A 24,972-nucleotide genomic window follows, 5' to 3' on the forward strand; every position below is an offset into this window, starting at 1 on the left:
AGGCCTTGAAAGTGTCCCCTTCCCTGGCCCCTGGCCAGGCAGCTTAAGGTGGTCTTGGGCAGCAGCTCGCAGCCAAATCAAGTTGGGCAGGTGGGGGCTGGCAGCTCGTTAGCAGGGCCAGGACAGAGCTCCTTAGCAGTCAGCTAGTCAGCTCCTTAGCAGTCCTTAACAAGCAGTCAGCAGGCCCAGCCTAGCAGGCCAAGAGGTCCTTGTTAGGAGGCCCTTCAGTACAATCCTTTGCCCAGGGCCTCTTCCCTTACCTGCTGCTGGCTCCAGGCACTGAGGTGTCTGAGAGCAAAGAGGCTAGAGTCCAGGGACAGAGGGCGGGAGCTGCAGGGGCAGGGCCAATCAGGGCAAATCTTGCTGCACCCTGATTGGCCCTATTCCAACTTGGAATGCCAGACACGTCCCACCCGCTAGGCTATTTCATAAATATATAGAGGAACAACAATGGATAAAGATACCCCTACTGTAAAAATTTAACAGTGATCTGCATATGCAGTGCGATCTTAAAAATTGAAACAAGTGACTTAGAAGAAGGGTGTAACTCTGCTTAGCATTGTAGAAATGTCAATCCTTGAATAAGCCAGAGGGAAAAAAAGTAGATTTTTTTTTAGATTTCTTTATCTCAAAACATCTTTTAAAAGACCAGTCAACTCTCTTAAAAGAAATTTAAATTACTATTTTATTTCATCTGTCATGGAATTATTCCTCATGTGGGAATCTTCCTCTACCATGAAAGCAGCAGTGAGTGAGAATGAGGTGTGAGGGGGTGGCATTGAAATACCCCATCCCTGTTAGTGTTCCTAACTGTGGCCTGGAATTCTCCCAGAACTACTGTTTATCCCAAGACACAAAGATCAGCTCACCCAGAGGAAATGACCACTTCAGAGGATGAGCTCTTTGGCATTACATTCCTGTTTGAGTAACTTCCCCAGGCTCTGACTCCAAATCTCAAGGAATTTCCTAAAATTTTCGTTGGTGATCTTGGAGCCCATTGATGATTTAACACACCATTCAGATTTTCCCTAGTAATTATTGAAGGATCTAAAAAATCTACAAATACTGAAATGTACCATTTGGACCTTATCCATGTAAAAGTATGAATCTGGTTCTGCTCAATGAAAAATAGAGACTGGCATAGAAGTTGTGTGCAAAAATGCCAAAGCTATTTTGTTCTGTTTCATGTTTTAGGCATTCCATAAACTTGGGGAAAGGATGCTGTTGCTTTACCTTGTGATTTGGTTTCAAGATGGCTGTAATGCAAAATGGTGGATTTGGCCAATTCTGCATGGGCAGAAAAGGCTGGGAGGGTGGTCATACGGCAGTGGAGCTAAACCCTGCTTCCACATGACAGCGCTGCTGGAGCAGGCCTGTTCTGGGCCCAGCGTGCATTAGGCCCCCATTGTCCCACTATCTTCTTCATTCCCTTGGGCACTCTGATGGCCAATGGGGCCTAGCCTGGTAGAGGCCCATGTGAAGAGCCGGGAGGCCTGTAGGGGAAAATGCCCCACTTGGCTCTGTGGCACCATAGGGACAAATGGGGCATTTTTTGCAACCCCCCCCCCCCAAAATGTGGCGGAAATGTTCTGCCCTGGCTGTATCCATTGGGATGCACAAATCTAGAATTGACAGGGTCCACCACCGAAATGTGTCCCCCGTGGGGACACAGAAAGTGGCGGAGCTGCACTGCCAGCAGCCTGGAGTGGCACCACTGGTGCGGAATCGCCCTTTAAGCTTTCCCTTCCCAATTTCTGAGGTCAGCATGTCAGGAAACAGTCAAGCTTTTGTCTTGAAACCAAAACTGAGTAAGTGCGGAGGTTTGTTGGAGTATAATAATGGTATAGAAGTAGCACATTTAGTTATCATGTGCTTTGGGCTCCCATTTGGATGGGAAAGCAGGGTACAAATATTTTAATAAATAAAATCAGTATTTTAAAAATAGGAAAATTAATTCCCTTTAGGGCATAAATATAGGGGGGGAGAGTGAAGTGCGGACTTGCTGCGCGTACGCGTTTGCGGCCCCACTGGACGTTTGCGGCCCCGCTGCAAGTCCGCGCATACGCATTTGCGCCACCGGCATGCCGGTGGCCGCAGCTCCCTCTTCCCCCCCTTCCCGAAGCAAGAAGCTTGCCGGGCCGCAAGCTAAGAAGCTTGCCGGGCCACAAGCTAAGAAGCTTGCCGGACCGCAAGGCGGGTCCACAAACATGCAGGCGCGGCAGTTTTGCTGGGAGCGCAAATGCACATGCGCAGTGGCGCTGTGCATGCAGCATGCACAAAACTGCCACGCGTGTGCATTTGCGGCCCCACTGGACGCAAACGCGCATGCACGGCAAGTCCACGCATGCGCATTTGCGGTGGGGCTGCTGTGCATACGTGGGGGCTGGGTCTCCCTCTCCCCCCACCCCATGGCAGTGGTCCACAGCCACGGAAAGGTTGCGGACTGCTGTTCTAATCAATGTCATATATAGCAGTGGTCCCCAACCCCTGGTCCGGTGACCGGTACCGGTCTGTGGATCAGTCAGTACTGGGCCGCAGCTCCTCTTCGTCCTTCTCCCCGGCTGCTACCTCGGGGGCTGCCCTGCCACTCTGCAGCCGGCTCACCCTTGGTGCTCTCTAGCGGCCGCCATGGTTGGGGCTCCCCCTCGGCGTGGTACTGTGCAGCTGCTGCTGGCAGCGCCTCCCTGCGGGCGGCAGGAATTCAGGGGCGATGGCAGCGACGGCAATGTCCCTCAGCAAAGGACTACCCCCCCTGGCCTCAGTAAAATTGTCAAGCATTGACCGGTCCCTGGGATCACTGATATATAGGATAACTTTTTGCAGTGTTTAACTGCAGTCTGTACAAGAGACATAAATTGCTAGTAGAAGGGAAGATGTGGTTGAATTGGAAATCTCATTTACTTAAAATTCAGGATGGAACGCCTTGTAAAGACATTTTGCAGGCTCTAAAAAACATTCAAATCCTGTACCTTGTTGTTAGCAGAAGGATTGAAGATGGCTGGAGAGAGATATCTGGGTGGCAGTAGGTAAGGGTCCTATCAATTGAAACTGTTTTTTAAAAGTGGCAGCTCTATGAGAAGTTTGGTTTTGCCACAATGACATAAGCAATGGCAACATCTAGCTCAGATTATTATAATGTGCTCTGGGTTACACTGCTTTGAGAAATTCTTGGAAAGTTCCATTTCTTATTTTCATATGCCTGATATAATTCTATTAAGACCTAGTTTTCCTCAATTTCATTAAAAAAATTACTTGCATTTCCTGAAAAATGATGTTGGACATTTCTTTAATTAGCTTCTATTTGATTGAATATAGTTACTTACTTTTACATTAACTAAAACTATCTTTATATTTTGTTTGTTTTGTTGTTTAAACTACAAATACCAATGGATATGAGACTTATTTGTACATCCATAAAGTGCCATGAAGTTGCAGATGACTTGTGACCCCAGCAAGAGGTGTTCAAAACAAGTGAGAAGCAGAGGTTTTTTGCCATTGCCATCCTCTGCAGAGACTTCCTTGATGATCTCCTTTCAAAGTACCAACCCTGTTTAGCTTCCAGATCTTATGAGATGGTGCTATGCTATGTTGCTTTCTTACTCTGTAAATAATTACAAAACACATAAAAATCTCTGGAAGACACAATATGAAGTGACCTACTCTCTCTATTGAGTTAATAAAGTTCCACAGCTTTATTAAGCTTACAACAAAGATCTGTCTGGAAGGGACAAATTAAACTAGTTAATACCCAAGTACTTCATGAAGTAGAATCAGGCCTTTGCTCCTCAGGGTAGGCAGCTGGGGGAGTGAGTTTTAGGAGATTGGGTAATTAAGGGGGTTATTAGTTTTATGCTATATCTTAAATTTTGTATAATTTTTGTGTGAGCCACTGCAAGCTGGCTGTACCAAGAGCAGTGGCATACAAATATAAGAAATAAATATAAATAAATAAAAATAAAGCTATAACCACTGTACCCCCACACTGTGTGTCTTGCTACACTTTGATCTTTGGCGTGACTCATAAGTTTCAACTCATTAAAATGTCATTTTTCACTGAAATATCTTAAAAAAGACAAATCGGCAGATAAAATTCCAATTGTCCAAAAATAAGCTTAGTGAAAAGTGAACTGTATACAGCAAAGAACTTTGAGAAATTGAAGGGAATCTTGTGTAAAACAAAAATCAATACCAGTAAAAACCATATTAGAGAAATTTTCCTTATAGGAAGACCCATAAAGTTTTAATCAGCAAACCTGTATAATTCTAATTAGAAAAGGCAACATAAAGCTAGAACACATGCAGATGTATCTAACTTTAAGGAATGGAAAGAAATATGTGCATTAGTTGCTAAAATAATTATGCATCACTGAAAATTGAAATTCTTGTCTTAGATACCCTTGGGAGGAAGACGAGTGTTAAGTATAGTTGTAAAGTAGCCTATAAACTGGTTACTAATAAAACAGGGATGTGTAAAAGTTGTTCAAAATGATGGTGCCAGAATATGGTTCTCATTTACAGAAGGCTGTACCCTTTAACATATAAGTGACAGGAATAACAGCTGTGTATCACTGTCTCCTAGATACGGAGCATACTTATGGTTTAGACGCTAGGTGCTGCTGTTGTCCATGACTGGAAAGGCGTAGCTATGGATGCTAACAAAGTGAATTTCCAAATGGCTCAGAATTCAGGAAGAAAGAATAGTGCTGTGACTGTATTTTGTAGCAAATTCATCATTCCCAAATTGTTTTTTTTTTTTGCTGGACAGCAGTGCTATTGAATTATGGACCCTACAGGAGGAAATTATTTTACAGGAAAATCTTTATTTTATGGCTGCCATGAAGAAACAAGTAACGTAAGATGGTGAGCGAATGGCTGGCATGTTCTGTTTTTGGTTTTTTTTAGCCAGAAAAATATGTTTGATGCCAGAGCAGCAGGAGTTGTTGCAGAGAATCTGAGATCAAGTGTCAAAAACTTCAAGTCCACAGACTGCCTATTAAATGCAGCAAAACATTTGGATTTGCAGTATGGGGTATGATTGTGGAGCTGCTTGGGCAGACTGTAAGTTTTATATTTGAGCTTATAACTGAAAATGTTTTTGTGATATTTTAGTGGGACCTAGATGTCCTCTGGGTTGATAACCATCTGGCCAGTTTCCCAGCAGAGGCAATTCTGCTTCTAGGATCTGAATCCTAGAATCCTAGTGGATCCTGTATTTACAGATGTTGATGTAAACCTTTTTTTCCCATTTAGTGGCAATCCGTGACAGACAAAAGGATTGTTCAGCTTTTGAAAATCAATATATAGAATGAAAGCTCCATTTCCAGATAAAAACCAAATGATGCCTGGTGTCTATAGAGGCTTGAAATGATCAGCAACATTGTTTTGGATTCCTGGGACAACACTCTGTACTTGATTGGAATAGTTACATCATCAGCATGGGCAAAGACACAATCAGTAGTGTTATACAGCATGAAAAATAGAAATTATTGGAATAGCAACACTACAAAGGAAAGAACAAAAATTATTTCTTGTAGACAAGATTGCTGGAGATGTTAATCCTGAAGATGGCCTGGATTTTGAAGGATGGAATTACTTCCAACTGGAAGCAGAAGTAAATAGTGCAAGTCAGATTTCATTAATATGCTTAGTGGAAACTTGGTTGACATGGATGTAAATGTGCTTCCTAAAAAAATTGAGGAGTGCTACTGTGTTGGGAGGGCCTCTTGTGGCACAGGGTGGTAAGGCAGCCAACATGCTGCCTGAAGCTCTGACCGTGAGGCTGGGAGTTCGATCCCAGCAGCTGACTCAAGGTTGACTCAGCCTTCCATCCTTCCGAGGTCGGTAAAATGAGTACCTAGCTTGCTGGGGGGTAATGACTGGGGATGGGAATGGCAAACCACTATGTATTGAGTCTACCAAGAAAACACTAGAGGGCGTCACCCCAAGGCACATGACTCGGTGCTTGCACAGGGAACACCTTTACCTTTACCTTTTACTGTGTTGGGGTGATCATACTGAAAGACTGGGGAGAATGGCAAGCTGACTGTGCACATTTTTGGAGATTAAGTGTTTCAAATGATGACTGGGCAAAAAGTCTCTTCCATGGGAGCATCCATTCCTCACTGCTATATCACACTGCCTTCACATCTCAGAAGAAAAAAAAAACATGGTTGATCCCAGTCTCAGGTTTATGGTTAATCTGCTGAGCCATGGAGCTTTGGTATGGCCACCAGTAGTTGTACACATTTGTTGGCATTGTTGTCAAACATAATGAAGTCCCCTGAACACCAGTCTTGTATAAAACCAATGAAGAAAAAGCAAGTTAAAAAAGAGCTTGCATTAATTGTGTGCCTAGATGGGACTGTTTTGCTGTTTTATTTTCTGTCTTTTGCCTGTTCTACATTTGAAGGTTTTCAGTGCAAGGCTTCATTGTATTTTTGGGGACTTTGTGACAGAAGCACGCCAGGGTACTACAGAAGAAGTTGGCCTCTACTGCATCCCAGTTACTTCTTGCATAGGAAAGGGAAGCCATGCCTACAACAGTGGCTGTCCAGCACTGACCAAGAACTCAAAGAAAATGAAGACCACAAGGAAGATGAGGTTCTGGGTCACATTGCAGGTGTCTTTAACCAAGCTGTATAAATATATGTCACTTGGTCTCTTGGCTAGTGCATTCCCTTTCTACATTTGCACTGAGCCACAGGTTCACTGTGATCAAGTGCTGAAAAGAAAGGAGTCACCTTGATTCTTTCCCCTACCACAGCTGTATATGGCTTTACATAGGGCATCTAAACCTCTCATGTGCTTCACTCTGTTTGGAACAAGCTGCACTACTTGGAATAAGCTGATCATTTGGAAGGAGAATGACTGTTGATAGCAGTTGTTGCAGTGGAAAGATTGTGTGTGGCAATCCATGTGCCCAACAGTTACTGACTTTAGATGGGTTATACATGGTCTTCTTCTGGCGATAAGCTCTTGAGGGTGATGCCATTTTGATCAATGTACAAAGTGCAAAGAGAGCTTTCTTCTCAAAGAGCAACTCCCACATCCTACTGCAACTTGCAAATAAAAAATGCCCAGATTCCACCATGGTAATCATTAGAAAATTGTGCTGCGATTTGAGCGCTTCATTTCTTCTACTATTTCAGTACAAAGATGGGTTTTCATCTATTCATTTGCAGATCCAAAGCTTCCCAGGAGTAGAGTGAGTCAGAACCTACAGTTGGCTGACAAATGCATGTCTGCTACTTGATTTGTTATTATTATGATCTCTTGATCTTGGACAACAACTGAATACACGAATTAACACTATTGAAAAACATTGTGGCTGAAGTAGTGTGAAATCCTTGGAATGTTCTATCTTTGATGTTTGATCTGTGATGTCTCATTTGTACATGCTAGTGTTACAATAATAAAATTATATCCATGCAAATGAGCAACCAACTCAGTGTGTGAAAAACATATTTAACAACTGATGTGAGTCCCTTTTCTTGTAGGAAATGAGAACAAATGAAGCAGTAGTTTGATGACACTAAAGAGTTTGTCTAAGAATCAACTTCCTCATTGTGTGGTATATCATCTTCAAAGGAAACCAGATATAGATAACACTTCCGCAGTGTTACTGCAGGAAATAATTTTCTAGGACTATCAGTTCAGAACACTTATGTCAGTTGTTCAGTCCTGGAGGAAATGATACTACATTTGCTTATGTAATATGTGCATGCTTTGCCCTACCAACACTTTGCTACAGACCACTTACACTCTGATTTCAGCATCCTGATGGTCAGTATTGGATGAACAGACCTCTGACAGATTTGAACATCTTGGATTGGAAAAGTTTTACTTCTTTTATGAATAACGTTGCAAGTTATGAAGACAAATATTACTGTTAGAACAACAACAAAGGATTTCATTTACTTTACATGCCATGCAAAATCCTCCATTTATTTGGTTGAGCTGAGACAATTCTTGAAACAAAATCTCACAGTACAGCTAAGAACACAGACTTAAGTAGCACAAAGTATATTGTGTATACTTCAGTCACACAATGTTGCTGTTTATTCAAGTATGGATATTTAAATGAGGTGGGAGAGTATTTCTGGACCAAATATTAGACTCCGGATGCTATAGACATTTTTCTGTCGTCTTGTTTTTCAAATTTGCTTGGCTATAAGAAATCTGCATTAATTATGACAATTTTACAAGATAATACATTACAATTGCTGCAGTTGGTTCTGCCCCAGACCAAATGGGGAATCCCAGCATGCCACTTTTGTGAGCTTCATTGTCCAGGATCTGGATTTGAGGTGAGTGAGCTGATGCTTCAGATGTTTTAAATGGAATCCCAAGGTTGTGGGGACTATTTTGATGTAAATGTGCAGAATGGAATTTTGTTTGTTAATCCCCAGACAGACATGGAATTGCTTTGTGCCAAGAACCCTATTTGTGCTATTTATCTGGAGGTGATCTTGGATAAATCTCTGAGGTTTTTCCATGTGGAGGTAGAAAGCACAGACATAAATGACAGTGCTTACATGTTCCCTGGAAATGAGTTAAACATATCAGTTGCAGAATCCATATTGCCTGGCTTTTGCTTATCTTTAGTGCATGCTTTTGGTGAAGACATTGGTGCAAATGCTGTAATTTATTTATTTATGGGATTTATTCATGCCCCTCCTGGCATAGCCGGCTTAGGGCAGTTTATAGCATTTTACCAGCTTAGTTCAAATGGATACTAGATATGCAGGGGAAAAACAACCATCTGCCCTCAGTGAATCCTGTTTTAAAGAATCCATTGGATAGAGAAGAGTCACCCACTCACTGTTCGTTACTCTTGGGCACTGATGGGGGTAAATCAGAGCTCACTGGCACTGTTAAACTGGTTATCACTGAGCTGGATGCAAATGACAATGCTTGTGTCTTTAACCAGTCTTTACATGAAGTACAGTAGGTCTCCTATGAAATACAGTCTTGGATGAAGGAATCATTAAAGTGATTTTTTTTATTTTATTGTGGTTCAAGTTCCAACCAATGGGAAAGATGTATTTATGATAGATTCAGGCAGTGTTGAATTCCAAGCCTTTGATGAAATAGATTTGGAAGTTCAACATTGATATGAAATTCTAATTGAGGCTAAAGATAAAGGTCACCTATTAGCAGGTTATGGTAATGTTATAATAGCCATCGCAGAAGTGAATGGTGATGTCACTAAAATATCTCTGAAGTCCTTTTCAGTTCCACTAATAGTTGACTCTATACCAGGATCAATGGTGGCCTTGATCAGTAGTGTCTCATATAGAATCATAGAATAATATGTTGGAAGGGACCTCATGGGTCATCTAGTCCAACCCCCTGCACTATGCAGGACAATCACATCCCAATTGCTCATCTACTGTAACCTGCCACCCCTTTGCCTTCACAGAATCAGCCTCTCCGTCAGATGGCTTTCTAGCCTCTGTTTAAAAATTTCCAAAAATGGAAATGTAGGGACTCTGATACCAATGGACAGGTGAACTGCTGTCTTTCAAGTTGGTATTCACATTCAAGAATTACCTCTCATTGGTAACTGGATGAACCTCTAGATTGGGAGAGAGTTTCTGAGTACAGTCTGGTGGTAATGGCCCAAGACCAAGGAGTCTGTTGTCCACCCACAGCCTAGTAGTTCCCATTGGTGATGTGAATGACAACTCACCCACTTTTGTACAGTCCTTCTACATTGTCTTTGTGAAAGAGAGCAACCTTTCTGGTGCCCACATATTCCCAGTCTGCCTCAGACCCCAATGTAGCTGAGAATGCCCTGGTCAGCTGCTGGCTAGATGAGAAGCTCTGGCTGCTGTCAAGCTACATCTCAGTGCATTCAGAGTGTGGGAAGCTGTATGCTCTGCAGGCCTTGGACTATGAGGATATGAAGCTGCTGGAGTTCCAGGTGAGTTCCAGGATGCTGGGTTGTCCTCCTTGTGTGGAAGTGTGACTGTGTAGGTCTTTGTGTTGGATGAGAATGACAGTGTACCGCTGCTTATATTCCAGCTGCTTGTATTCCAGTCATCACAACCACATATTTACTGCAAGGGTTGGTGCCAAGAATGACCTCACAGTCTTCATCCCTAGTGTTGCTGTGTCTCCTGAAAAAGATATAATGTGTAGTAGACAAGAGAAACTAATTGTGACAATCTTTGTAGGTCAGCCTCAGATTTACGTCCATTGATATTAGTTCATTGTTTTAAAGAAGGATATTCTTTTAAAAGAAGGATATTAAGTGTGGAAGTATGACTGATTGAAGGAAAGCAAACATATAAAATTGAAATATTTTTTAATTTGTTTTGTTCTGAGAAAGGGTTGTTTCTGCATAATGAGCCATCCAGTTGTTGATTATATCACTCAGCTTTGTCATGTAAATCTTTCATCATGGTTTTTGGTGTTATTGAAACTCAAAGGGCTTACATTTAAGAAATATAATTTGGATGAGAAACTCTTTGTTTAAATCCAAATTTATTATAAGTGTCCGTAAATGTCTAAAAACTTGACAATAAGGGTACCTATATGCATTTATAGTCTTTGGTTTGGATTTATTCAAATAGTTCAGAGGAATTCAACAAGATTATAATAGGACAGAAAATATTATCTGGTTGGTATTTGCAGGTGGTGATACACTCCTGCATTTTGAAAGAGCTAATTGAAGAAATCTCAGCAGGACTAGGAATAATATTTAAGAAATTCTGACACTCAAATGAGTTTCTGTGAGGAAGCTGCAGTACTTAGTCCTCAAAGGTATACATAGTTAGATATGGGGAGCTGAATGTGACTGGACAGTCATCGGATATAATGAATACTTAGAAATAAATTTCTGTAGGTTCGGTAGGGCTTACTCCGAAATATGTGCACATAGAATTGCAACCTGGATATTTATGGATTTAAGTGGGGAAAAAAGGGGGGTATAAAACCCAAGTCTTCTCTTCTTGTAAAAACTCTTAACAATATAGTAATGAAATTGCATGCCGGAGAAGAATTGCTGTTTCAAATGATGCTGGTATCCCTGTTCTCTAAAAATACATGTATTTGCTTATGTTATTAACCCACCTCATCAGTTCATTGTACACTAACCAGGAGGCCACAGTATGGAGACACTGATTGGTTCAAGGTCAGCCTAGGAATGAGACAAGAGTGTATCTTATCACCCTTTCTTTTTAACCTTTATGCAGAGGTAATTATGCAGAAGCTTAATCTGGAAGAATCTACGATCGGAGTCAAAATTGGAGGTCGTTATATGAATAATCTTCGCTATGCAGATGATACAACACTGAATTGGAGCGTGATCTGAAGACCCTGATAAAGAGACTAAAAGAAGAAAGTGAGAAGATGGGACTATACCTAAATATCAAAAAGACCAAGATCATGAAACTACTAGCAGTAGCACCAAAGTCATGATTGACAACGAGAACATTGAATGTATTGATTTAATCTTTCTTGGCTCTATGATCAATCAAAGTGGTGGATGCAGCCGTGAAATCGGCAAATAACACTGGGTCGGAATGCAATGTTAGGCATGAATCAAATATGGAAGAGTAAGGATATCCAGCCTTAATATAAAGTGCCAGCTAGTCAACACCATTGTCTTCCCCATAACAACCTATGGATGCAAAAGCTGGACCCTGAAGAAGAAAGACAGGAGGAGAATAGGTGCTTTTGAATTATGGTGTTGGAGACTAATGTTGTGAATACCATGGACAGCCAAAGTTACCAACAAGATAGTTTTAGAGAGGAGCAAACCAACCATGTCATTAGAAGGGAAGATGTTATGGCTAAAGCTCACTTACTTTGGACACATCATGTGATCAAACTTGTTGAAGAAATCATTAATACTCGGCATGGTCAGTGGCAAAAGGAAGCATGGTCGCCAAAGGATCCACTGGCTCAACACGATCAAAGCCGATACAGGGATGACCGTGAACCAACTCAAACAAGCAGTCAGAGACAGGGGCGCATGGCAAAGACTTTCCTATAGAATCGCCAAGAGTCGGACACGACTGAATGGATGACCTCATCATTCACTCTAGATGTAATGGCACCTTTTTGAAGTTTATGTGAAAAAGCTTTATCATGGTACTTGAATAGTAAGGATAGTTCCATGCTCAAAAGAAGAGGAGCAAGAAATTGGTCATAGCACATGCAGCAAGGGGAATAGAAAAACGTGAATTCCTTAAAGCTTCTTCCCACATCTCAAGCAGTACAGTATGGAAATGTTCTCAGTTTTTTTGAATTATGGTAGGTTTTTCCCATCTGCTTTGATCTAATGGTTTTTCTCACAATTAATACTACTTGGAATTGGTTGATACGGAAGAGTGAACATCTGCATAAAATAAAGTTTTTGTCCCTGTTTAGTGAATGTTTCCCATTCAAATTCTCAAAATGCACATTTGGGAAGGGAGTATGTCTGAAATGCAAGGCAATTTATGTGGCCTCTAGGTGCAGCATCTTGGTGTCCTTATTTCTGCCTATTCAGTGAATTGTCCTGGCAAGAGAGAAATCACTTGGGTTTGTCAATAGAGTTTTCACAATGAAGAACAAGTGGTGGAAGAGCCTGATTAGAAAGAATATTCAGAGCAACAAAAGCAAGGTTCTATGAGTACTGGCTAAAGAAAACAATACAAATGGCCAGGAGTGATTCAAAGAGGATTTGCTCAAGAGTCAGATTATCTAGGGACCGATGCGTGCTGAGGTTCACTTCTATCTCAAATGCCCCCAAGATCCATCTGCAGTCTGGTGGGTCTGTCAAAGAAGAGGAAAGGGGAAAGATCACACTAGTTCCACAAATAGTTGTTATAATAAAATGGTCAAACTCTCCAATCATTGACCATGACCACACAATATGTATGAACTGTTTATGTAATTCCAAAGTCATTCCTTGTCAGTCCACTCAACCAATTTCAGACAGACTTTTTGCTTCTTCTGCTGTCTTAGATAAGGGTGAAAAATATTCATGTTTATGTACTAATGATGAAAGTTTAAAAGTTATAGTAGTAATGAAGAATAACTAGTGCCACACAGGAGTTATTGTACATTTTAATTGCTTGAAACATTTTCTTATGAATTACAAAAGCAAGGCTATTTCTGTATACACCTGAGGAATGTAAAAAAGAAAAAAATGACACTAGGCAGAATAAAGGTCTCACAAAATATTGAAAGAATTGCACTTACAGTTTTTTTCGCATGGTGTCGCTCTTTACTTTTAAATATCTTGTACTGGTATACAAAAACAGTTCCTCATTTCCATTATCTTCAAGGAAAGCCAGACAGTGCCTGAATCTGAAGGAGTACAAAGAACATCAGCAAGAGATCAACACCTTTTCCTGAGGATATAGCACTTTATAGGGGGATTAAATGGAATGTTTCTGAGATGGTTGTTCCACGGAGAGGCTACTCAGTGTGGCGGCAGCTGCTGCAGATGGTTCTACTACACACAGCCTGGGAAATGGTGAGCAGCCAGCTCCATTATTCGGTGTTGGAGGAATCCCAGCATGGCACCTTTGTGGGCCGCATTGCCCAGGATTTGGGACTGGAGGTGAGCGAACTGATACCTCGCATGTTCCGGGTGGTTTCTAAAGGCCGTGGAGATTACTTTGAGGTAAACCTACAGAATGGGATTTTGTTTGTGAATTCACAGATAGACAGGGAAGAGCTGTGTGTCAAGAACCCTGTTTGTGCTATTCACCTGGAGGTGATTGTGGATAAACCCTTGAGGGTCTTCCATGTTGAAGTGGAGATTACAGACATAAATGACAATGCTCCATTTTTCACTGCAAAGGAGGAAAGCTTGTTCATTCTAGAATCAAGACTTGTAGGATCCTTTTTCCCTCTGGAGGGAGCCTTAGATGCTGATGTTGGTATAAATGCTCAGTTAAATTATCAGCTCAGCCCTAATGAACATTTTGCGTTAGATTTCCAACAGAGTGGTGATAACTCCTTAGGTTTTACAATAAAAAAGTCTTTAGACAGAGAAGATATTCCTGTGCATCGATTACTGCTTACAGCCTTTGATGGTGGTCAGACAGTGCTAACAGGGACGATTCATCTGGTGATTACAGTTCTTGATGTGAATGACAACCCTCCTGTCTTCAGCCAGTCAGTGTACAAGATTCAATTGTTAGAAAATGCCTCCAATGGGACATTAGTGGTTAAGATCAATGCCACTGATTTGGATGAAGGTATTAATAAAGAGATTTTATATTCCATTCGTAGTGTGATTCCACCTAAATTAAATACTATTTTTAAAATAGATCCAAATACTGGGCAGATCAGATTGAATGGAGAATTAGACTATGAAGACACTAATTCATATGAAATTCGAGCAGAAGCAACAGATAAAAGTGGTTACCCCCTGTCTGGACATTGCAAGGTTTTAATTGATATTCTGGATGTAAACGATAATGTTCCAGAGATGTTGGTGACTTTTCTGTTGGTGCCAGTGCCAGAGGACTCTTCATTGGGAATGGAGGTGGCCTTAATCAGCATATCAGACAGGGACTCTGGGGCTAATGGACAAGTGAACTGCTCTCTGTGGCCACCCAAGCTCCCTTTCAAGCTAGTATCTACTTTCAAGAATTACTACTCACTGACACTGGTTGAGGCCTTGGATCGGGAGCAGGTAAATGAATACAGGATGGTAGTGATAGCTCGAGATGAAGGGACTTCACCACTTTCAGCCAGCAGCAGTCTGGTAGTGCCCATTGGTGATGTGAATGACAATGCACCGTTTTTTGCACAGCCAGTTTACACAGTCTTTGTGAAGGAGAACAACCCTCCTGGTGCTCATATCTTCACAGTGTCTGCCTCAGACCCAGATGTGGCTGAGAATGCCTTGGTCAGCTACTGGCTGGATGAGAAGCTTTGGCCACTGTCGAGCTACATCTCAGTGCATTCAGAGAGTGGGAAGCTGTACGCCCTGCAGCCCTTGGACTATGAGGAGGTGAAGCTGCTGGAGTTCCAGGTGAGGGCCAAGGATGCTGGGCTGCCCTCCTTGTGTGGCAATGTGACTGTCCAAGTCTTTGTATTGGATGAGAATGACAATGCACCCGTAGTGCCTAGTCTATCTGAAAATACTGCCATTCTGCTGAAGGTTCCAGTGGCAGCTGGGCATGTGGTGGGCAAAATCCATGCCCTGGATGCTGACTCAGGCTACAATGCCTGGCTTCGCTATGAGTTATATGATGCATCCAGTAGTCCATGGCGTGTGGGTCTTTATAGTGGTGAAATTAGTGTCATGCATGTTCTGGAGGAGGCAGAAGGCAGCAACATCCAGAGTCTGCTGGTTCTGGTGAAGGATCATGGCAAGCCAGTACAGTCAACCACAGCCACCTTCAGTGTGTCATTGGTAGTCAGTGCCCAGGCTGCCCAGAGTGATGCCCGCCTCTCTAGGACAGGGGGAAGCCCAAAGCCCCTGGCAGACACGGCCAACCTCTACCTGATCATTGCCATCTGCTCGGTGTCCAGCTTGTTCTTGCTGGTGATCCTCGTGTATGTGGCACTGCGATGCCAGAGCCAGGCCAAGGAGGCGATGATGTATGGCCCTGGCACAGCCACGCTGGTGTGTGCCAGTGAAGTGGGCAGCTGGTCGTATTCCAATCGCCACAGCCACATCCTGGCAGGGGTGAGTGGAGATGCTGGTGCCAAAAGCGACCTTATGGTTTTCAGCCCCAGTGTTCCTGTTTCTGTGGAGAATGGGAAGCAACAGGATCTACTCTGTGTTACGGTTAGTGATATCCTTCTAAAGCTCCGATTGTCATGTTGTGTGCTTTGCTTAATATGCTATGCCTTCATTTTATATTCATTGTCTTTCTAGTCTGAACTATTATTTTCTGTTAAATATTCTGGATTAATCTCCACAGAGATTTTTTTAAAGGTAGTTTGTGACTATTTGGTGTTTCCTTAGTAGCTTACAACATATGGTTCTTGGGCAACATAAAAATGAAATAGTATGAGACTTTTGTATCAGTGCTTCACAAACTTACTAAGTTACAAATATATTATCTTGTCCAATTTTTATGCAGGTTAGTATGAACCCTTTCCAGTCATATTGAGATTGATTTTTTTTCAATGCATGGGCACCTTAAGGAGTTCTTAATGACAAAGCCCCCTGAAACACTGATAGATGAAAATGCAGTAAGATTTCTGAGAAGACCCTTGGATAAAGAATTAAAGTGTTGAGGAAAGTGGATGGTAGATGTCACTATGGGTGCAAGCTTCTGAACTGATTACATTTAAATCAGTGACATTCTTAAAATGCTTGTCTGTAGAAATAATCTAAATCAGTGACATTCTTAAAATGCTTGTCTGTAGAAATAATCTAATATATCTTTTTTAAAAACATTAAGCCTGAAGCATTTCCAGTATCACATGTTTTTAAGTTTCATTCAAGGTTATAATACAGAATAGTCCAGACCTGGTGGATCAGAATTCATTGGGCAGGTTTGAGTCTAATGAACAGAAGGCAGTAGGCAAATCCCATTGGATTGTATTTGAGTCACTGATGAAGGACTCATGGCAACAACATCATTTAGAAGTTCAAAAATGATTATTGCTGGTCTGTTTCCCAGCATTAAGTACTCAGGTTGGAGTGGCCTTCATCAGAATAAATGAAGCAGATGATAGCCTAAAGCAATGTTACACTTTGGGCATTTCCGCACATCGAAAGAATAGCGTTATGCTAGCGTAATGGTGTAGTGCTAAATATTATTGGACCTCCAGCATTTCCTCACCTTCTTGCTGTGTCACATTTGCTGCCTTTTCGTGCTCCTTACACTTCACATCACCTGCTGGAAATGGCGGATGAGAGCAACACGGTTTACATGAGACTCTCTTCCACCTGTCAATCAATCCTGGCAACCAATCCCTTTCTCAATGTTTTAAAGGGCCTGCGATGCCCGCTAATTAAAAAAAAATAAATTCAATACTTCTCAATTGAAACGCCTATGCATCTAATCATAGATGCATAGTGCTTTTTTATTGCCACCCCTTATGGAATCAGAAGTCATGATACTTAAAACAAATGTAATGCTTGATTTTTTTGGGGGGGGGGAACTTTAGAGAGGCAGGCTTTGTGTAACAACTTTGGGGAAAAATAATTTTTGAATTTGCCCTCATGCTTGTATGCCTATTTGTTGTTCTGCTCCTGGTAGTTCGCTTAAAAAAAATCCCATCCCTGGGAGAAGGGAGGTGAGTGCGAGGGCGGGACATTGGAGGTGGAGATAGTGGTTCTGATAGTGGTTCTGACAACAAGGATCCTGGTGGGAGGTGGTAGCCATCACTGAACCCAGCACTTCAGTTAAAGAGAGCCACCTAAAGCCATGATGGCTGCAAAAAAGCTTGCTAAAGCCCCACAGCCCAAGTCCAATATACTACTATTTTGGCACCCCTCTTCAAGGGCGGTAAGACTGCCAATCCTCCACCAAGGCTGCCAATGAGTCAATGGAGGGTCTAGGGTCCAGCAGAGCATTTAGGAATCCCTCAGGCTCCATATGTCTCTGCGGGTGGGCTGAAATGTGACCGTTGCCCAAACAGGGAGACGGTGGTACCCTCAGCCGGGCCTTCAGGACATGGTGGTCTGATCATGGGAAGTAGAAGTGCATAAACATTTACTTCAAGTCCATGTTCCAAATATTGTGTTTGTTCCAGTAAAAGATTCCAGTAAAAGATTCCACTTAGCTGTTATTTAAGAATATTTAATTCCCTCAGTGTTGTAGAGGTAGTCACAGTATTTCAAATTATAATATTTTATTTTTCCTTGTCTCTGTAAATAATGGGTGGTAGGAGTCAATGGATGAGTTGTCCTAAGCTTTCAGTGATCCTGTATTCTCTAACTTAGCCCTTGTTCATATTACTATTACTGCCTATTACTATATATTACACATTACTATTACTACCTATTGAACTTGTCCATTGGGTTTTTAAACAAGAAATTTAAAAGAAATTAAAAGATGCTTGGTCCTGGGGAGGAAAGCTATGGCAAATCTAGACAGCATCCTATAAAGCAGAGACATCACCCTGCCAACAAAAGTGCGTTTAGTCAAAGCTATGGTATTCCCAGTTGCAATGTATGGCTGCGAAAGTTGGACCATAAGGAAGGCCGAGCGTCAAAGAATTGAGGCTTTTGAACTCTGGTGCTGGAGAAGACTCTTGCGAGTCCCTTGGACAGCAAGGCGAACAAACCAGTCAGTCCTAGAGGAGATCAGCCCAGACTGCTCCTTAGAAGGCCAGATCCTGAAGATGAAACTCAACTACTTTGGCCACTTCATGAGAAGGAAGGACTCCCTGGAGAAGAGCCTAATGCTGGGAGCGATCGAGAGCAAAAGAAGAAGGGGATGGCAGAGAGTGAGGTGGCAGGATGGAGTAACTGAAGCAGTAGGTGCAAACTTAAATGGACTCTGGGGAATGGTAGAGGACAGGAAGGCCTGGAGGATCATTGTCCATGGGGTCGCGGTGGGTCGGACACGACTTTGCACCTAACAACAACAATTACTACCTATTATTACTAAATAATAGTGATGAAAATTATTTTTATTTTTATATCTGGCTTTTATACTGTTCATGGAACATCTTGTGCATTATTTTATTTGAATTCTTATAATAATTCTGTAAAGGCTCCTATGTCCCTACTGGAGGTATGAGGTTGGAGGGGACAAAAAGGAGGGAGGCACTGCATGAGGTTACCTAGTTTGACCACACTAAAGGACTTCTCTTGCAGAGCTATCCTAAGCAGAATTACATCCTTCTAAGCCAACTGACTTCCATTTATTTAGAAGGGTATAGCTCTGACTAGGATGGCATTGTTAGATACTATGCTACATCTGGTCTTATGAATACTGTGTGAATGTTATTTGTAATATTCAAAACATTTTACATTTATTGTCTCACTGCAAGTTTACAAAAATCTTATAAAGTAGATCAGATTATCCTTCCTGAACGAGGACTTACATTCATAGCCTATTGGTTTGATGCACAACAAACTATCACAATTTTGTAAAGAGGCTTGATAAAATGAGGGGGGAAAGCTTCACTCTATGTATGCCGAAAACATAAATCATGTGTTAAATGTAATTTATATGGCGAAACAGTCAGTGACGACTTGGGTGCTAAGAAATGAAAAAAGCTTTTGATAGGCTGGAATGGTAACTGGAAAGCAAAATATTTGTAAAGGATGTGAACACATTTTATTAAAAGTGAAAGTATTGTAAATGGCTACCCCGGGCTTCTTGAACATTGTTGACCTCCTTCTCCTCCACCCCCCCTTTTTTTAGGAATGGGGGTAGGAAGGGGATCTTATTATTGTGCTGCCATGTTGTGACATTTTAAAGTCTTTTAATGGGAGTTTTAATGGGTTTTTTAAGACATTGTAACCCGCCGCGAGCCATTTGGGAGTGGCGGGAAATAAATCGAAATAATAATAATAATAATAATAATAATAATAATAATAATAATAATAATAATAATAATACATGTTCTGGACAGGAGAAGCACCTTTATTTTTTCAGTATAGCCATAGAGCCTCTTGTCAGAAGCTTCCAACAGAACTGATAAAATATATGTTCTGTTTCATGTGAATGCTGCCTTGCTTTGTAGTGCTCAAGAAGGTTCACATAAAGCAATTAAACAATATGATAAACATCCAAATATGACAGGCTATAGTGGGTCAAACAGTACCACAAACCACATGGACTGAAGAGGAAAAGGTGACTTTGTATGCAGCGCTGCCCTGGCAGCAGCCAGCATAGGTAAATTGGATTTTGGAGTATGTGTGGAAGAAATGATTGAAAATGGAAATCTGAGCATGATTTTCTCACTGTGACTCCAACCCTATGTCTTCTGGATTACCAGTTAACTAAAATGAGAAACTGTGAAATGGATACTAACAATAACTTCCCAGAAACCATTAAAAAATGGCAAGGGGATATTTTACAAGTGCTTCAGGAAGCTATTGGGAACAACTCACATACAATGGGCATTAGCCTCTGCCCATTTTACAGCAGGGGAACTATCGAGGCTGAGATGCAAGCAGCTTTTCTGGGTTACAAAATGACCCTGTGGGTTATATATTAATTTCAGCCACATTCCTATTGCTGACAGGCAGATTTTGTCATGGACCATTAACATTCCTGTTTCCAGACGCACTATGGAGTTGGTTACACAGCATGGAAGTTGGAGAAGTGCCTGAAGGAATTTAGACTGGACCCTTTCAAGGTTGATAGTATCTGATATCGGAGCACCCAAAAATGCACCATAAATGAGTTGGGCTAGAGATTTAGCAGAGTATAGTTTCAGGGCTGCTAATATAAAGAATCTGCCCTTTGTTCGATATAATTTCAATATATTATTTGCTGATCTTTGCCCTAGTTCTGATGTATATGAATAATGGATACTCTTTAATCCAGAGGCTTGCATTGAAAGGAACTACATTATCTTCACCCCACCCCCCTGCAGTGATTCCTTTTCATACAGGTTACGGGAGCAGTGTGGAATCAAATATTGGGAATTAGTTCACATGCCACTGCAAGTAAATATAGGTTCACTTCTCCAAAGAACTCTCACGGGCAATCTGCTATCTCTCAGGCTATCTAATGCCTCATCGAGGCAGTGTGCAGACAGAAGATACCAATTCCGAGGCATTGTAAAACCTTGTTGTTTAAGGCAGCTTTTGAGAATAAGTGGTGAACAGGAAATGATGTATGCAAGTTTAGAACTGTTTATATATTGTGGTTTTAATCAGTTTTGGGCATACAATTCTGCCTGTAAGCTGAGGTGTCACCTGATGATGGGAAAGGTGTGGTATAAATCAGTGGTCCCCAACCTTTTTATCACTGGGGACCGGTCAATGCTTAACAATTTTACTGAGGCCAAGGGGGGGGGGGGAGTCTTTTGCCAAGGGATGTCGCTGCCGCCAGCTGAGCCCCTGCTCCACTTGCTTTTCCGCCAGCGCCCGATTTCCCGCTGCCCACTGGGGGGCGCTGCCAGCAGCAGCTGTGCAGTGCCACGCCGAGGGGGAGCCCCAGCCATGGCGGCCGCAGGAGAGCACCAAAGGTGAGCTGGCAGCAGAGTGTCAGGGCAGCACCTGAGGCAGCAGCCGGGGAGGAGGGTGAGGAGCCGTGGCCCAGTACTGATTGATCCACGGACCGGCACCGGTCCCTGGACCGGGGGTTGGGGACCACTGGTATAAATATTTCAATTTAAAATAAAGATGGTGAAGGGAATGCTGAGGTATAAATACTTTAATTAAGATAAACATGATGATGGAAAACGTGAGGTATAAATATTTTGATTTAAAATAAATAAAAATAAGGACAGAATGTGCCAGGAACACGGTGAGGATGAGAATTACATGCCCATTAATTAACCCAGGCAATGCCACTGCTGCATTATGTTGAAATATACAGACCTAATTTAATGAGAGTTGGATGGGTAGGATCTTCAAATACATGTAAAATGTATTTTATTGAAAGTTAAGGAATTTAATGCACTTGAAGTCCAGTAAGACCCAATGCTGAATATCAAGAACGAACACAGTCTTTTTGATAATAAATATTTCTGTCATACAGTGTCGCTGTTTAATAAAAAAACAGTGTCAGTAGACAAGAAAAAGGCAGCTCCTCCCTCCTTTGTGAAGACTTCTATGGCAGACAAACATCATGACTGTTTGACACAAGAATATAATGACCTATTTGTGATGCACCTGAATTGATTTTACCATTTTGTAGCCCAGAAGAGAAGCAAGACAGTGTATTTCTTTGCTTTCTGCATGAATACTATTCACCATGCTTCGTTGCCAACAAGCCTCTTGGTTAAGGAGCTGCCTGCTGCCCTTGGTGCTGTTTCACACAGCCTGGGAGATGGGGAACAGCCATCTTCATTATACTGTAGTGGAGGAATCCCAGCATGGCACTTTTGTTGGACACATTTCCCAGGATCTGGGACTGGAGGTGAGTGAGCTGGTGCCTCGAATGTTTCAGATGGAGTCTGAAGACCATGGGGACTATTTTGAGGTAAATGTACAGAATAGGATTCTGTTTGTTAATTCCAGGATAGACAGGGAAGAGCTGTGTGCCAAGAGCCCTCATTGTGTCATTCACCTGGAAATGATTGTGGACAAGCCTTTGAGGATTTCCCATGTAGAAGTGGAGCTCAAGGACATAAATGACAATCCTCCTATTTTCTCTGTGAATCCGTTCAATCTTTTTATATCAGAATCCTCAGTGTCTGACTCTCGCTTCTTGTTGGAGAGTGCATCAGATGCAGATATTGGTAAAAATGCTCTTATTACATACAGGATCAGCCCGAATGAATATTTTATTGTGGATACTCACACTAAGCATGGCAAAAGCATGTCACCAGAGCTTGTTTTAATGAAGACTTTGGATAGAGAGGAAATCTCTTTGCATCATTTACTGCTTACAGCAACAGATGGGAGTCAAATGAAACTCACGGAAACAGTACAGCTAGTGATATCAGTGCTGGATATTAATGATAACAGACCTATTTTTAATCAATCTGTCTACGAAGCATCTTTACTGGAAAGTTGAAGCAACAGACCCTTTGTGTGGATATTGCAAAATTTACATTGGTATATTGGATGTGAATGACAATACCCTCAAGATGTTACTGAAGTCATTAAGAAGGACTCATCACTGGGATCAGTAATTCTACTAATCATCCTGTCAGATAAAGATTCTAAAGCCAATGGATGTGAATTGCCCATTAGCTCTCCTAGGATTCCATTCAAGCTGACGTCCACCTTCAAGAACTACTATTCATTAAGGAATGAGAAGCTGAATACAAGCTAGTGGTGATAGCTAAGGACCAAGGGATTCCACCACTGTCAACCAGTAGCAGCTTGATAGTATCCATTGTTGATGTGAATAACAATGCGCTTTTGTGCAGCCCTCTTACACAATATTTGTGAAAAAGAACAATTACCTGGTGCTCACATCTTCACAGTGTCTGCCTTGGTCAGCTGCTGGTTGGAAGAGGTGCTATGGCCACTATGAGCCTACATCACAGTGCACTCAGAATGGCCAGCTTTATTCCTTGCAGACCTTGGATTACAAGGAGCTGAAGTTATTGGAGTTCTGGTTGAGAGCTAAGGATGCTGGGCTGACTTCCTTGTGTGGCAACGTGACAGTCCAAATCTTATACATACATATAGACATAAATATATATACATACATAAATACTCAAGCCAATCCAATGTATTATTAATCACCTACAATATATGCCGGATAGTGATACTTCTCTCACACAGATATTGGGGGCGGATGTACTATTGTAATTTACCTGCTATTGTCATTTGTGTGCTATTATCATGTGGCATCTGAAATCACTGAACTCTCCAAGATATAGGGACAAATGGACTGCCATTTTTGCTGTATCTGAATATGTGAGCAGTGACATACAAAAGCTCAGATCCTGACACAAATTGGGTAAGTCTTTAAGGTGCTACTGCACTCTTGCTGTTTTCTAATGAGATAGACAGGCTTGATCTATCTTTTGCCTGCTGCAATGGCAATTAGCACATATTTATTAAATTATCATATCCTTAAAAGATATTCAGAGTCCGTTCTATAGTTCTGAATATATCGAACCAAATTTTGAGGAGATGAGGATGAAATTCTCCAGCAGTTTCAAATTCAAAAGTGCTTACAAATCTTCACATCAGAAGTCTTCTAATATTTTCAACGTTTCCCATGATGCATGTTTTTTTTTTAGTGTAAGAGATTATAGAGGAAAAAATACCTTTGTTTATAACTTCCTCTGCAGACTCTGGGAAAAGGGCTTAAACTTTCTTTGCTTTGGCCAAATCCTGAGACTGTCAACACTATAAAACTCTGATGGTAAATTTCAAAGAACTTCACAAGTAACAAACTGGCATCCTAAATATCCAGTCAGCCCACTGATATCAATGTGGTCTTTCAAATATGCAGATTCCAAGCTGTGAAAGACTACCAGCACTTTGAATTGAGCCCAGAGGCACATGGAAATACAATCTTTGTTGGTCTTAAAGGTGCTACTGGACTCTGATTTTATTAATCCAGATGTTGTAACACAGACAGTTTGTGATCCTGAAACCCTACCACAGATATTAGTGGGGCAGCCACATTTATTTATTTGTGTTCTCCGAAGGAACCAAAAGCAGCTTACAACCACCACCACAACAAAAGTGCAATATAAATAAACCAAACAACCCAAACCACTAACTATGTCTTGGGTTTTTCCAGACATCAGGAAATGTCTGGAATGTGGAGGCACAGGCTAAGAGCTAGAGGTTGAAAAACCTTTTGGCTCAGGCCTCTAGCCATACTCAAGGCTTATATTGCCTGAAACAGCAAATTTGATGAAGATGAATGGGATCTTGTCATAACAAGTTTTAGGTGAAAATATCTGCAAAAGAAGACTTGCGATTGTGATAGCAGGCTTCTGTATGTTGCCTTTGAAAAAAGAATCTGCATTTACGACACATCTGGCTATCAGGAAAAGTGCAAGATCTTTTACCTGTTAGTTGACCAAAACATTCTACAGCTCAAGCTTATGCATGCATACTCAGAAATCTCTCAGGCTTGGAGGATCCTCATAGCCATTCTACTAGTGATAGCAAGAGGAAAGCACTGCTACTAGGCAGTCCTCACTTTTGTTCAATGGCATTTACTTCGGTATAAGTCTGCAGAGGCTGGTAGTCTGAGACAATTAACTGTCTTGCATTTAAGGAATTATTTGATATTTTCACTACAAAAATCTTATGGTGATGCATGTGTCATTTTCAAAATATGTATAGAAGGGAGCTTAGGAGAGATATACACACGGAAGATCATTTAAAAAATAATGTTGCCCTAAACCAAAAGTTCCACATAGGAAATCAATACTATTGAATTCCTGAAGGAATAAGACCTCTCCTTATAAAATATTGGGCTGGATGCAGCTTAATTTTTTCAATGGCAG

The 24,972-nt window shown here is 41.5% G+C and overlaps 1 protein-coding gene and 3 pseudogenes across 1 annotated transcript in view; all 4 read left to right on the top strand.

The window, feature by feature from the left end:
• The first annotated feature begins 8,255 nt into the window (after positions 1-8,255).
• Positions 8,256-9,642, top strand: LOC143823924 (protocadherin alpha-4-like; annotated as a pseudogene).
• Positions 9,508-10,086, top strand: LOC143824009 (protocadherin alpha-3-like; annotated as a pseudogene).
• Positions 10,087-13,256: 3,170 nt separating this feature from the next.
• LOC143823922 (protocadherin alpha-C2-like) overlaps positions 13,257-24,972 on the top strand; it is a 258,537-nt gene continuing 246,821 nt past the window's right edge. The window contains exon 1 of the mRNA XM_077310664.1: positions 13,257-15,745. Coding sequence (XP_077166779.1) covers positions 13,394-15,745 — 2,352 coding nt within the window. The 5' untranslated portion in view covers positions 13,257-13,393. The remainder of the gene's footprint in view (positions 15,746-24,972) is intronic.
• LOC143823964 (protocadherin alpha-8 pseudogene) lies at positions 21,798-23,238 on the top strand (annotated as a pseudogene).

Source organism: Paroedura picta, chromosome 14, assembly GCF_049243985.1.
Source record: "Paroedura picta isolate Pp20150507F chromosome 14, Ppicta_v3.0, whole genome shotgun sequence".
Lineage (NCBI taxonomy): Eukaryota > Metazoa > Chordata > Lepidosauria > Squamata > Gekkonidae > Paroedura > Paroedura picta.